Source organism: Chelon labrosus (genome assembly GCF_963514085.1).
Source record: "Chelon labrosus genome assembly, chromosome: 13".
Lineage (NCBI taxonomy): Eukaryota > Metazoa > Chordata > Actinopteri > Mugiliformes > Mugilidae > Chelon > Chelon labrosus.
The window spans coordinates 12,285,074-12,300,437 of NC_140346.1; the positions used below are offsets into that span (position 1 = coordinate 12,285,074).

The 15,364-nt window shown below is 41.4% G+C and overlaps 1 protein-coding gene across 3 annotated transcripts in view; it reads left to right on the forward strand.

The window, feature by feature from the left end:
* Window positions 1–661: 661 nt before the first annotated feature.
* The window catches only part of LOC311498207 (alpha-2-macroglobulin-like protein 1), a 29,750-nt gene continuing 15,047 nt past the window's right edge, over window positions 662–15,364 (forward strand). The window contains exons 1-19 of one of the 3 annotated variants that reach the window (XM_084558694.1): window positions 662–936; window positions 4,536–4,716; window positions 5,607–5,763; window positions 6,908–6,960; window positions 8,669–8,689; window positions 9,095–9,263; window positions 9,365–9,449; window positions 9,825–9,945; window positions 10,035–10,149; window positions 10,244–10,353; window positions 11,119–11,274; window positions 11,469–11,705; window positions 12,094–12,157; window positions 12,697–12,842; window positions 12,959–13,108; window positions 13,274–13,549; window positions 14,094–14,178; window positions 14,273–14,290; window positions 14,473–14,617. In XM_084558694.1, the coding sequence (XP_084414820.1) occupies window positions 854–936; window positions 4,536–4,716; window positions 5,607–5,763; window positions 6,908–6,960; window positions 8,669–8,689; window positions 9,095–9,263; window positions 9,365–9,449; window positions 9,825–9,945; window positions 10,035–10,149; window positions 10,244–10,353; window positions 11,119–11,274; window positions 11,469–11,705; window positions 12,094–12,157; window positions 12,697–12,842; window positions 12,959–13,108; window positions 13,274–13,549; window positions 14,094–14,178; window positions 14,273–14,290; window positions 14,473–14,617 (2,372 nt within the window). In that variant the 5' untranslated portion in view covers window positions 662–853. Of the gene's footprint in view, window positions 937–4,535; window positions 4,717–5,606; window positions 5,764–6,907; window positions 6,961–8,668; window positions 8,690–9,094; window positions 9,264–9,364; window positions 9,450–9,824; window positions 9,946–10,034; window positions 10,150–10,243; window positions 10,354–11,118; window positions 11,275–11,468; window positions 11,706–12,093; window positions 12,158–12,696; window positions 12,843–12,958; window positions 13,109–13,273; window positions 13,550–14,093; window positions 14,179–14,272; window positions 14,397–14,472; window positions 14,618–15,364 lie in introns of all 3 variants that reach the window. The other 2 variants (XM_084558696.1, XM_084558695.1) reach the window with 2 other exon arrangements.

The window sequence follows — 15,364 nt, forward strand, 5'->3', positions numbered from 1 at the left end:
AGTAGGATGCAGAGGCAGAGAGAGGAACAGCTGGCCAAAGAACAACAAACCGCTGCATGGCTGCAAACAGGTAACTCCGGACTCAACAGGGAATAGTGCTAGCGTATCATAATAAGATATTGGTGAAATGAACAAGTTTTGCGGCAGATAATGCGTTATTTAGAGGCTGCATTTCGGTGCCCCAGTCACTCCCACTATATGGATACACACAGATCTAAATATCTTCCGAACGACTCCAAATGACAAAGTTATATGGGTTTGTATTTTATGCCAGAAATAAAGTCCAGTTTGTAAAAAACGGCAACTTCCCTTTAAACGGCTCCACAGGCAGTTAGCTGCGTTATCTCCGTTGTCATCAATACCAGTTGTTGAAGCCAGGCCTGTAGTTGCCCACCACTGCTGAAACTGCCCCATGTCATCATGCCTGTTTAGGACAATGGCCCCTGTGTTTTCACCTTCTCCCACCCACTCATTCCTCAACTGCTGTTTGTTTTGAAATTCTTAGGAAACCGAAGGAGTGCACTGCCGGCCACAGGCAGGATTATGTGATTCAGTTTTTGGGAAGTGCAGCTCTTTTGGGAATAGGGAGGAGGCTGCAAGAGTCCAACGAACTTTGGGGGGAGTGACTCAGGGGGGAGGGGGTGGCGGTGGTTTAGTGTTATATACAGCAAACCTCGGCCACCGCCCCCTCCGTTTAAGCAACTTTGCACCCTGCACGTCCCCTCGGCTGTTTCTCTGCGGGCCGCAGTGCGGGTAGCGGACTGTAAGTGCGTCCTCCTCCTCCTCCTTTGGTGCTGTCCGGTCCGCTCGTGCTGTGAAGCTGCTTGCGAAGCGCCGACTCTGCACCGCAGACATGGCACCTGTCCTCCAAATGTTTGCTGTCATGCTCGCGTCAGCTCTGTTGCACACTGCGACGGCGGCCCAGCTCAATGATACGTAAGTAAAACGGTTTTTGGATTAAACCCCATGCATCTCCTGTTGCAAAAGTTTGGTTTTGTTCGTCCAGCAGCTACGCACACTGCGCGGCGTTTGTAGTAGATGCAGCTGCACGTGATAAAGTAAAAAAAAAAAAAAAAAAGTTTGCATTGTTTTTGTGAGTTCATGTTTGAGTGTGTTTGGTACCGTTAAGGACCGAAAACCTGCATCGTCCCACTGGCGAGGCAGAAAGTCCCGGTTGGCCTCAGGACACTGTTATGCAATCACCAGTGCGAGTGTTTGTGGCCCATCTGTTACCACTTACCACCATCTGATTAATAACTAGCTCCAACCTGCTAATGATGTGTGAAATATATATCTGGCATGATGTTTTTATTATGCTGGAAGGCCAAAAAGAAGTAGTGTTTTTTTTTTTCTCCAATCAAAAAAAGTCCTCAAGTCAAAAACTCCCCGTCTCTGCAAGTTGGTATCAGTCCTGACCTTTGTTTTGTAGTCTTTGTGTGCTATCTGGACTGTGCTCATCATGACCCAGATGCCTTTCATAGTTTAGTATCAGACTCAAATGACTTTTAATCATCATCCCAATGCAACTTTCTCTCTGGCAAAAAAAAAAAAAAGAAAAGAAAAACTGCATCAATATTCTCAGCAGCACCACCCAAAACTCAATTAAATGTGTCCTTTATTTCTCATTGGCAGCAGCAGGCCCATGTGTGCCAAGCATGACAATCCAGTAGGGTGGCTGAATCTAGATAACACGCCCGTTAAAAGTCTTCTCCAGTGTGGTTTCGTGTGATTTACAGTTGGAATGAATTTTTAATTCACACCCCATTCCAAGTCTTTGCTCAGATATCATGTCTTTATTGGTGGCGAAAGAAGTACTATGATTTCTTATTAATGATCAAAGATCCGCTGGGCCAAAAGTAGCCATGCCACATTATAATTATATTGCACGTCAGCATGTCTGAAGCACAGTTTGCATCTGACATGTTTAAATGCAGAGGTGGTACCGTAGAATGGAAACACCCAAGTAACATGCAAACACACACATAAAATGTTTACTTTTACCTCTTTTTTTCACATATTTTTCGGCCCCTTGGTTGCAGTAGAAACTAGCTATGAACACAGCGCTGTCACATTTCATGTGTTAGCATAGTGTTAACTATTTACACATCTACAAAAAAACGGGGAGCAGCATTAACATTTACTCGGACTCGTGTTTTTGGGAACTTGATGAATGTAAGTCCAATATTTGCCCTTCATTAGGTCTGCTTTGAATTCTGCCAACTCCAGAGGAAAATATTTGAGTCTTCAGTTGCTAAATGTTGGACTGTGTTCAAATGGTAGCATAGATAGGTCCAGTTTGTGCTCCTCGTATAGGCCCGTTAGCATACAGTCAGGTAACGGAGCTAGCTTGATCAGCTTTTTAACAAATGCAAAACTGTTGTTCTGCAGATGCTTTCTGAGTCCTCAATGGCTTTTCTAACCATTAGGATTCAAATTTTCACTAAAAATATCAACTAAATGAATAAAAAAGTTTTTGAACTCGCTCATCACATATTCAGTTTCTCAATCAAAACAAAGATGGCGGTCCAGCAGCTACCAGGATGAACAACAATGAGCACGATAATTATTTAAATCAGTGTTCAGTAGATGGTATATTTTTCAAGCCAAACATTACTTTTTTGATGAAATTTCTGAAAAAGCATTCAGAAACTACCCTCTATGTTTTTTAACAATTGCTAATGGCTTTATTTATTAGGATGGTATACTAATAATATTACATGCCCAAACGGGGGCTCGTTGCTAAGTGACATTGTGGGATGTTGTGTAGTGTAAAATCGATTTTTTTTTTTTTTTTTTTTTTTTCCCAGGCTTTATGCTGATGCGGGGAAAGAAATTTAAAAAACTACAAAAACAACAGAAACTAATCAGTAGTTTTAAAAGTTGCGTAAAACCAATATAATGAACTAGAAGATGCTAAAAAGCCGATGAGACTGATTATTCCTTTTGGTTTTTATCACCACAAGGGACAACTTTCACAATATTCATAACATTTGACGTGATTATTATAAAATATTATTTTATTCTGAAATCAGTCTCCCAGTGTTCACCTTCGCCTCATACTTAAAATTGTTTCAACAGGCAAGTCCAATCAGGGTGAAATCATTTTCTTAGTGGGTACAAAAAAAAGGATTCCAAAATTTTCTTGGCACTCAAATTGTAAATCAGCCTTAAGTCGTGAGAACAACACTGTTGGCATCTAGAAGCCACTGAGGCTGATAGTTGGCAAGCTAACGACCTGATAATGGGAAATGTAAAGGAATATAAAATAGTCGGAGCCGTTGAAAGTATCAGTATTTTGCTCATTCATAACAGAAAACTACAAAGAAATTAAATTGCAATATATTAACTTACCATTTACTTCCATCAATTCTGAAAATGACAAGAAACACGTCACCGCTGTTCATGTAGACTTTTCTCATGAACACTGCAAAGACGACACTATTGGAGGGCAGCATGATGTATACGTACATTCTCACAATTGCAAAATACACACTGGCTATATGGATAATGATCACTGTGGGCTTCTTCTGCTGTTGCTGTTGTCCAGGGGCCTCATGTACGAACGTTGCGTAAGTACAAAAACGTTACGTAAGTACTCATTTACGTAAAAGTTCAGATGTATCAACAGTGAAAGGTCCGTAACTTACGTACATTCCTACGGCAACTATTTTGCTGGCGTAAGTAGGATTCTACAGATGTCGATCCTTTGGCGACACTTAGAGGTGATGCCGGGAAACTGTCATCAATGTGAAAACTATTACTCCGACCGATCGGGACTGTGCCGGTCGACCCTGAACAGAGCCATGCCAGCCGCGTGGGACGGAGTTATCCGCATGTTAGCCAGGTATATCAGATACCCACAATGCATCTGAACAGGTCAACAAAAAGAGCAATCTGCAGCCAGAGACGGTTTTCTGAATGTAATCAGAGCTATCGACTGCACACACATTGATATAAAAGCGCCATCGCATGAATTTGTAAATGTCAACAGGAAGATCATACGTGATGCGCAAATGCAAGTAAACATTGTGGCAGCGTGCCAAAGAGCACATTTTACGCATCTCCACTCCAGTCAGTAGCGTCTCCAATTCTCTTTCTGTGAAGTTCTTCTTCTTTCCCGTCTTACTCATTCTTATATTTTCGTTTTCTGATCGCGCAGAGAGGGGAATCTCAGGTGCAGGGTCAATTTAAATATGATTTCCATATTTAAAATGGGCGTGGACAGAGAGTTGCATATTTAAAAAGGGCGTGGACCGGGATTTGCATATTTAAAAGGGGCGTGGACAGAGAGTTGCATATTTAAAAAGGGCGTGGACCGGGATTTGCATATTTAAAAGGGGCGTGGACAGGGAGGGGTCCGGTAAGCTCGATCTGGATGTACAAAGGAAATGTGCTTATAAATGCTTGTAGATTTGAGCTTACGTCCCGATTTAAGTGGAAATCTACGCAGCTGTTAGTACATGAGGCCCCAGGTCTGTAGCACAGTATGTCCTTTTCCATTTAGCATGTTTTCTGTGTTCTCTTTCTCCCTGCAGAATTTTTGCAGTGACTGTGAGCTCCCGTTTGACGGGGGGGAAACAGGAGACCTTGTGTGCCCAGATCCACGACCCCACCGAGCCCGTCACTCTTACTATCACCCTCAGTGTGGACTCTGGCAACACGATCATCCTCTCGGAGGATGTCAAACAGTACTACTACCGCTGCTTAAACTTCCAGGTCAGATGCATCATGTGTGCATGCGGTGTGATAAGTAGCAGACAAGTGTATCATATCAGTTTAGCGCAATACAGTAAAAACTATGTTTAGAGATTTTTAGGGTTTCCAAGGGCTGTGTACTTTCCTCTCCTCTTCCCCTCAGCATCCATTAAACTAATGGCACAAATCCTGGCATCATTATGTACCTAATTATCCAGCCGGCGCCACCACTGTGGCTGTCAATGCCAATAGCTCTCTGTAAATCGCTGCTCTGGTTTCTGTCACACCGCTGCTGACTATTATGCAACTCACAGACCTTGCTCCATATTGATTTGGAGCGACCGGTCGACCCCAATCAGCTCTGTGACAGCACTCGGTTTCACTTTGTTCGGCGCCATTTGGCCGTACTGCACGACTGGTCTGGCATTTGTCTCTCTGCAACTAAACAAAGACCGCTTTCTGCCAGAGGCTAGCCATCTACCTGCATTCCTCTGGTGAACAGCCCCATCACACATATGAAAAAAATACCCCCTTCAAATTTTTAGAGGTGGTTCCAGCCTGCTATGTAACAGCAACTACATTAACGAAGTGAAAACACATGGCATACAAGTATGACGACATTTTGTAATTAACCTTGAGGAATAGGTCTGTGGTTGCGCAACATCAGCGGCGAACCAAGCAGTTGTCCTCTACCATTATAGGTGCCAGATGTTTCTCAGCAAAAACAGCCAAAAAAGTAAAACATGCAGTTTAGAAAAGCATTTGTCATCCACAAACTGTGGCTCTGTATGAAACCAAATTTAAAAGACCTAATCCTCCTTCCTTCCTTCTTTCCTTCTTATTCCCGCTCATCCTGAAGATTTAAATATTTCCAGCCCTCTCTGACAGATGTGTGTTTGCCGGTATTTCAGGTCCCCACAGTGAAGAGGAGAACTGTGGCAACCATTGATGTCACAATTCAGGGGGCGGCCGTCTCGATGAGCAAGAAGACTAAAGTCCTCATTAAGCCTCCTGCTTTTATCCATATTGTCCAGACTGATAAACCCATCTACAAACCTGGGCAGACTGGTAGGTGTTGTCACAAATCAGAGTCCACTGGGAAGATATGTGTGGAAGTAGCGCTGTGTGGTGGAATTAATGATCCTCCGCTACAGTCATGCTGTTCATGTTGCCCACATTTTCCTGTCTGCACCACTTAGCAATTCTGCTGTGCTTGCACATTTTGGGACTGCTTCATTATATCTGCATAATGCTGAGCCACCGTTTGACAACTTTAGGAATCGTGTCTCTATCTGGTGCGCAGAACAACGGTGATTCCTCAAGAAGTTGTGGGATAGGTTTTTTTAATTTCCAGTTCCAAAAAAATCTAGTGCAGAAAGAGAGATATACACAGACACAGAGAGATATATATCTATGTTGATGTTGATATAATTCCGAATTCTCTGGTATTCATATGGCAAAGACCTTCTGATTTTCTATTTATGGACGAGTCTCACTTTTGGGAAAATCACTCTAAATTGGTCAGGCAACTTCATAACCGTGTGACATGGGGTTAGGGCTGCTGAAATCTTGTTTTTAGTTTTAGTTTTTATTTTTTTCGACAAAGACCCTGTGAAATGTCTGTGTGTGCGTCTCTTTCACTGTGTTGGTGGAGGGAAGTGGTGGGTGGAATTGGAACTGGAGAGGTCAAAGGTCACACACTCCTTTTTAATTTTTCGAGCAAAACGGCCAGATATACCCAAAACCGTCACAGTTCTTCGGCCAGGCCACGTCCTAATGGCATGAAACTCATCTTTTTATGGAAAAGAGTTGATGACATTGCACCTCTAGGGGGCGCAGTAGCAACTATTTCTAAAATCAAGAAAGGCACGTGTGTGTGTTTCTCTGTCCCTTTGTTAGTGGGGGTAAGTGGTGGGTGGGAGGATAGGAGGAATGGGAACTGGAGATGTCAAAGGTCGCACATTGAAAGGAAGCATAACAAAGATGCAGAGACAACACAGAAAAATGAGTGCTTGCAGCAGAATGTCTGACACCGGTGGGGACGCCTGTTTGGGATCCCTGTCTGGGACCCCTTTGTAATTGCTTGCAATTTTACTTCTGTTTATATTTAGTACTTAATTAGTTTGCCTTACAATATGATGTTTTGCTTTGTCTTCGTTACTCATTGTGATCACACTGATGGTAATTGTTTATTTCCTTCTTTTCTTTAAAGTCCGCTTCCGGATTGTCTCCATGGATACAGATTTCATCCCTGTTAGCCGAGTGGTAAGTTTTATACGTTTATCCCGGTCTTTCCAAACCGAATGGCATTGTGTAACGTGTGTATTCAACTTTATAGTCTGCGATTTCCACCAAGCAGTCAGTGAATCTGAAGAGCGAGGTCTATTTTGGTTCAGGAGAGTGGGAGGTGAAAGAAGGGCTGTTTGTTGATTTTGAAGACAGCGTGGGTGTCAAGCGCTGTGTGGAGTAGTGTGATAAACATGCTGTCAGAGTTCATTTGGCACACACTGCATTTGACCCAAACATCTGAATCAATACCGGCTCAAGGCTTTTTCCGTTAGTGATGAGAGGATGAAAAGATGACTGCTTGCAGTGAACGTGAAATCCTTTCAAATGTACGTATATCACATGATGAAAGTGGCTCTCTGTAACCTGGTAAATCCTGACGGTTGTAATGAAAATGTCACATTTTTTCCACTCTGTAAGACAACGGGAAAAAAAATAATACCCTAAATGTTTCTGTGGCTGTTATCTAATAAGAATATTCATTGTGTGTTTTTAATAATTTTATGCACAAAAAAACTAAGATTTATATTTTCTCTACTATAAACAAAACTGACATTTACAGGAAAGCAATTACAAATATGTTCAGGTACACATAGTGGATATAGTAAGGTTGTTATATTTTACTAAAACGGATCCAAGGTGAGAAAGGATATTTTAATTGAAGTGATAATACATTTTTTTGCTTTCACTATGCACAAAGGCTCAAAGGAAGCACCTGCTCAGTAGCCATGGGTAGCTTTTCCCAAATGGATGATGGCACAACCGTGAAACAACAACTTTGCAAACTGTACTTCAAACTGTGCAAAAGATAAAGAGCACAGTTGTTGGAGGAGGCAAAAAAGATTGGAGCATGTTTTTGGATCGCCTTCACTTGTGGACTAATCTCATTGCGTGGTGAAACCAATCTCACAAGACTGCAGCCCGATTTCTAATGAGAGGATGAATGAAAGGACCTGTATTTAAAAAAAATCATCAGTGTATTTTGTGTATCAATATCGGATCTTTCAAATCAAGATTGATTTAAATCCGAAAATAGGTTTCTTTTGTAAAACCCAGCCTTAATCTGCTCTCACCAAAAAACGAAAGCGCTCCAGTCTTTGACAAAGCGGTGCACATGTAATACCGCCTGAGAACACTAGGGGTGATATTTAAAGGGTTAATTTACAACTTAAAATGGGGGGGGGGGAGACATAATTTAACTGTAAGAAAATTCAACAAAACTATTTTCAGCACTTAAAAAACAAACTAAACTTAAATATACTGCAAATGTTTAGTTTTGATTTTGTCAAATTTGTCAGCAAGGATGAGGATGTATCTTTGTTACGACCGGGATGTTACATATCTCTCACGTCACAAGGTGCAAATCTATCTGCGGAAAGTGATATGTTTTAGTTTGTTCTGCTTTGAACTCCTTGAATCGCTCTCCATCCCGACAAATGCCACCGTATAATATTAAAAAGAACTAAAGCTTATACTGAAATGAATAAAAACGCACATAAAACTAAACATTTTAACGCTAAACCTTTAAGTAACAAACCAGTTCTGAAAATGAAACTGAACTGACGACGAACATCAAAGACTAAATGACAATGAAAACTAATGAAAAATATACAACAACAATAACTGCTTTTCGTGTACATTGTGCAAATTCTGTGTGAAGCTAATCAATTGTTTCTTTTCCTTTTAGTACAGTGAAGTGGCAATCCAGGTGAGAAACACTGAATTTGTCAACCATTCATTTGCATGAGAAAGTCAAGAGACGCTGCAGTGTTGACTAGTTATTTGTCGAGATTATTTGTCATTTTTACCTTTTTACTTGAAGGCGACAGAATGGAGGCAGGCAGGGAATGGGGAGGGAAATAGAGAGCATTATTTGTATTAATATTCTAGCACCAAATGTACCTGGATGAAGTGAAACCAGCGACATGTGGTATCTTAGCAGTTAGTCTATTCCTTTATGTATTTTGGATCAGTGGTCAGTATCAAAAGAAGTGTGATAACAGTACTATCCAGTCCAGGAACAGTGAGATGAACGAGCTGGAAGCTCCAAACTGCCTGCACTACCACTGCACCAAATCAAAGCCTTCAACAAATCTGTCTTTGCCGCATGTAGGATCCCAACTCAAATCGCATCGCCCAGTGGTTGGATAAGCCCATTGTGCAGGGTATCCTGGACATTTCGCATCCCACGATTCCTGAGGCAGTGCAAGGACGCTACATGATCACCGCCTTGACAAACAAAGGAGAGGAAATATCCCACTTCTTTGACATCAAGGAATACGGTGTGGTGCCGTTACATGATTACAAAAATCAAGCTGTGTCTCCTCATTGTTACCACAGTAACAACGTGATTGATCTTTTTATTCTGATTCCTTTGCTTTAGTTTTACCAAAGTATGAAGTAAAGGTTCACTTGCCCAGTGTGATAACCATCCTGGATAAGGAGGCAGAGCTTAAGATTTGTGGAAAGTGAGTGTCCCGCTTAAACAGGACTGAAAGCAGTTAATAGTGCGACTGATGTTTAGAATAGAAAAATATACTTGTGTATTTTCATTAAAGCCAAATGATTAGTTTGGTTCTCCTCAGGGTTAGGGGTTTCCAAGGAAATACAAACCATAATGATACTGCAGTTATGTTAATATGCATTTTACTAAGCAGTTTAGAAATATTTAATGGAACAACCTGACAAGTGTCCTAACTAATGTATATAGTCTGTGTATGTGCCTATATTTGTGTCTACACTGATCATTTTAAATCCAGTTTGACTTCAAGAATTATCCACAGGTAACATGATGTTGTAATTTCCTAAAATCCACCTTTGTGTCCTTGGGTCGTCTCCAACAGATACACCTATGGGAAACCAGTTGTTGGTTCAGTAATGGCAGTGTTGTGTAGAAATGCCATCCGATTTTACTGGCATTACCAGTCTCGTAGAGAAGACATCTGCAAGACTTATCAACTGACTGTGAGTATTCCAGATGTTAAAAAAAAATAAAAAATTGCTGTATTCACGGCCTTCTTTTAACAGTAGCTGTTATTTGTATTACCTCCTAGACGGATAAAAGTGGATGTGCTACACAAACTGTGAACGTGACAGAGTTTGCCCCGGACAGGAACATGTACGCTGACAGTTTTGTGGTGACAGCTGAAATGGAGGAGTACGGCACGGGTAAGTTGACTGAATTGCTCGATATTGTTCATTTGATCAACAGCACTAGTTACTGATGGGTTTTGATCTGATCTGTATGTTTACTACCATCTAGGAGTTACTCTGAAAGGCCACGGGCAGACCAGCTTCAGCAGCATCATGAGAACTATCACCTTTGAGGACGTCCCTGCAGCCTACAAGCATGGCATCCCATTCGAGGGAAAGGTGACCAGTCTCTTTAATGACCAGTGGGAACTATAGTGTGCCGTCAACACAGCGCCAACGTACATTATTCATTTTCATATGACCTTTTTTACAGTATGACTTATTCCCAAAGGATGAATCTATTGGACAATTGCTGTGAAATAAGTTACATACACTGTATCTACAGAGCCCAGTGGATGAATACTAATGACTTTAGTGTCCTTAATTTAAGGACAGCCAATGAGATTTAATAAGTGTGACATCAGTTTTCTAACATTAATAATTTTATTTAAATTTTAGAAATGGTTTGTTGAGCTGATATGGTTGTTAGTTTCCATAAAACTGTCGCAGAAGAAAGCAGAACGAGACAATGCAACCGACCGTTTGTGAGGCTAAAATGACCGAAGAAATGAAGAGTATCTGCTGGAAATACATTTGTTATAGTTGTTATTTGTTGTCATTTTCGGAGAGTCCTGCCATTTCCTTTGGTGCCACCTTAATGCCCACTTGATCACATCCATGACGAGGAACCTTAGCAGTTACTGGACAGAGATCCATGAGATCTATTGTGAATAGTTATCGTCCCTAAAGGGCGGTTTGCACATATGATTTGACTTGCTGATGAGCCCTTTTGCCAATTTGTGCCACCTTCACGCTCGTGTCACCATTGCCTAGCCCTACAGCACCACAGAGTTGACCACAGACATAGAGTTTATTTACCATGATGGGGAATCGTGACGTTTTAGTCTCTTCACAGCCTGACCATTCTTTCTGCCTTGTTTGCAGATTAAAATGGTTGGTCCAGACAAAACACCTGCTGCCAATGAGCTGGTGTACCTGGTTGCCGGGGAGTCGCAAAAAGTGACGCTCACCACAGACCTGAAAGGCATGGCGTCGTTTTCTCTGGACACCTCCCTCTGGAAGGACACTGTGACTCTGAAGGTCAGTTAATGCTTTCTGTGACTTTTGCCCGGGGCCTGTTTATTAGACTTTTATTAACAGCCAGTTCATTATAAATCTGTTTTTGGATACATTGTTACTATTTTTTTTTAGTTTTTTCACTGTTGATGCATGTTTAGAAAGCGGAAACCGATTTCCGGGTTTAAACGTGACCTCTGACCTTACCTTGTCAACAGGCAAATGCCAAAGATCAGCAGGAGCACCAACCATATGTGGCTGGTTTGCAGAGACCTGAATTCAGGTCAGCTTACCACCATGCGGCAGAATTTTATTCAAAGAGCAGGAGTTTTCTGAAGCTCCTGCAAGTCAGTGGGGCGCTCCCTTGTGACAAAGATGCGACTGTGCGTGCTCAGTATATCATCCAGGGGGAGGAGCTGAGGAAGGGACAGGAGGTCCTCGACTTCTTTTACCTGGTATGAGTTTTGGGTTTATCTAATCTCTGTTTTTTAACATGAATCTGGCATTGCGCGACCCTCAGTAAAGTGGTGAGGGAGACAATATTTCAATGTCTTTACTTACGTTTTATGAAATACCAGTTCATCTGTGATTAATGTTTGTGTTAAGTGAACATAAATAAATGGCTATTCTCACACGTCTCTTTAATATGATGACTGTGACAAGCATTATTTTACTTAGATCACACATCTCACCCATCATATTAACTAATGTTGAGCAGCAGTTCCAGCCGCTCGGTCTCTTTTTTATAGAAAGGTGTTTGTTAGAATAGATCCTATAATTGTTCACCCATTTCAGTGAAAAACTGTGCTAAATTTATCTGCCTGTATTGTCTTTCCTCCCCAGGTGCTGTCCAAAGGTGCCATTGTGCAGCACGACCGTGTCCCAGTGGCTGTTAAAGCAGGAACTGGTACAAACTCATGTTATCCAATCTAACGAGACAAAGGCTAATCTTAAAGCATGTCCTGGCTCTGTTGATATTCTGTAGTTTTATTGACAATAGGTCCCATGGTAGGACCATAACGAACGTGAATGAATTCTGCTAGTTTTATATGTGAATCTGAAGCCTGATATACAGTCCATTATTCCTTTGTGCCATGGGGCTTCCTTGCAAAGACTTAAGTCTTTCCCAAACTGATCAAGTATCTGTGGGATGCACTGGAACAAGCCTGATCCACAGAGGCCCCTCCCCTCAACCATATGACCCAAAAACCCACTAAACATTCTGTCAATCAATGACAGAGAAAGAACGGACAGAACTAGTAAAGAAGTCCCATGTCCATTCTCTGATGAGTCACAACTGTTTTGGAGGCACAAGGGAGACACAGGCTGCATCTTTTGGGGTGTAGTAGAATAATGTGCAAGGGGATGTAAAGAAAGAAAGAAAATGATATGTATTTTTATAGTTACATCATGCTCCCACTTTTCTTTGTCTGTTTCATGCCACAGTCAACAAAGGAGAGTTGTCTGTACCACTCACCCAAGTGACAGACCTGGCACCAATTGCCCAGGTGGTAGTTTACACCGTGATGCCCAGTGGAGAAGCTGTGGCCGACAGCAAGGACTTCCCCGTTAAGCTCTGTCTCAAAAACAAGGTAGCTCAATACCACATTAAAAGACTTAAAACAACTAAAAGCAACTTTGACATGTGGTGAAATATAAAGATGTGTATTTTAAACATGAGGATAAACAAACGGTGTCTCCTCCGCAGGTGTCTCTGAAGTTCTCCTCTCTCCAGGAGCTTCCAGCAGAGACGACCACGCTGAGCCTCCAGGCTCACCCAGGCTCCATATGCTCCGTCAGAGCCATCGACCAGAGCGTCCTCCTGCTGCAGACAGAAAAGAAACTCACTGTTGGCTACGTAGGACACCAACATTTGTGCTACTTTGACCTGCTTGTACCAACGTGTTAGCTTGGTGTCTGCGTTGTTGATAGCTTAATACCTTGATTTCACGCATGGGAAAAGTGGACATTAATCGTCAATATATTGAGACTGTTGGGCCTGAACGTGCACTAATATTTTCAGGTGTACGGCCAGCTGCCTGTATCAAAGCTGTCGGGATACGAGCATGATGTTGACGACTCTGAGCCGTATCCCTGCATCCCCGTGCCGATTCCAGAGCCAGAGCCAGAGCCACAGCCAGACGTACCAATTGACATCCCACCCACATTACTGCCTACTGAAGAACCAACAGTAGGGATGGAACCGAAGACCAGTCCCACTGAGGCTCCTCGTCGAGCAAGACGTTCGTTCTACTTTGGACCGATCGATGAAAGGAATGATGTCTACAGCATCTTTAAAGTTGGCACTTCCTTATATTTTTAGGCTACTAGAAATATTGGCAATAATAACTAATCAATAACTTGCATTTAATTGTAGATTTAAATATAAAGTATGCTTAATTTGTATCTATCATCTGTATTTCCATCTGTCCCTATTTCTTTTGTAACTTTACTAGTTCTGTCCGTTCTTTCTGTCATTGATTTGGCTCCATTGCACTTAATATCTTTTTGTTTCAACCTCTATCACCATCTCTGTATTTGTCTCGCTCCATCCTTACTTCTTTTTGTCCATTTCTCTAGTGTCGCCATTTCCCTACAAATCTCTCTCTATCCATGCCTCTTTTTTTATATACACTACCCTTCCCTCTTGCTTTCTCTTGTTCCCTATGTCTGTTGCCCTTCATTCTGTCTGTCTATCTTTCTGGATCTCCAGCAATTCAATCGTTTATTTCAGCACTTGAGTTTTAATTTCTTGTTTATTCTGTGTCATTGCTAATGATCGCGTCATACACGGCATATAGATATACTGCTTCTTATCTGGTTTTCTCCATCTCCGCTTCCAGGAAATTGGAATCAAAATGGTGACAAACTCTGATGTAAAAAAACCTTATGACTGCCTGCGTCAAAGGGCCTACGAATACGACTATGGTATGTTTTCATGGTCCACTGGTATTATATGTTATCTCCACTGCCCATTGGCACTGAGCTCAGAGACAACTGTTCAACTCTAAACTTTATTTAGAGATGGCGTCTGTTGGAGGTGATTATGATGATGCTATCCCTGTTCAACAAAAAGATGAAAAGACTAAGAAGACTGTTAGAACATACTTCCCTGAGACCTGGATATGGGAATTGGTTTTTGTTGGGTAAGTATATTTGTATAATGATGTTTTTCTTCTTCTTTTTTTTTTTTTTTTTTTTTGTTTATCCATGTGTTCCTAGATGTCCTAGACTCCCCTGTTCCCATGGCTTTCAACATGATGCCACAGAGTTCAGGTGTTGCGATGCAAGGGAAAGCAGAGGAGAAAAAGACCATCGTCAGAACATTCTTCCCTGAGACCTGGATCTGGGACCTTGTTGCTGTTGGGTAACAATATTATATCATGTCAAAAGCTCAAAGCAGGGTACCTTGTCAAACAGTTTTGTCGAAGCAAAAGATTCAGTGATATGACAACGCAGAAATCATGTGCGAAATTCATTTGGCAGAAAGACTAGTGTTCATTTCTCTTAATAAAAGCCTAATGAGAGGAGGTTTTCTGTCATTTTTAAATGTTGACTTCCCCATATGCACTTAGGTCCTCCAAAATGTAGGCACATGATGGTTACATAATGAATATAGACTAAATGTGCAGACATTGAACTTTAAAAAGCAAAAGCTGTCTAGAGTATATTTCTTCATCACTTCTTCACCATCAAATCACTTTTAAGCCTCGGAAATATGGGACTGGGTATAAAAATTGTTGTCATTGCTGCACTTTAAGTCCATATTGATTATACTGTGTAACTACAAACTAAACTCTGTTATTAGCCGTGCTAACAGTGTTGTTCCTTGGATCCCAAAGTCAGTCTCCAACTTTCTTGACTTTCACAGTAACTTAAAATGGACAACTGGCAATTTAAATTGACAAATATAACTAGTGTGTTTTACAGGACAATTCAACGGGATCAAAAAGTAGCTACTCTCTTGCCACTGACTTTTGTTTTATATTATTTTTGAAGGTCACATAATGTCCACCAGATGTGGTGGGAATTCACCTTTCTGTAAACAATGTATACCAAGTTGATACAAGTAGTTACAGCATTTCCTCTCAATAAGAAGCACATAGTGTTTTTA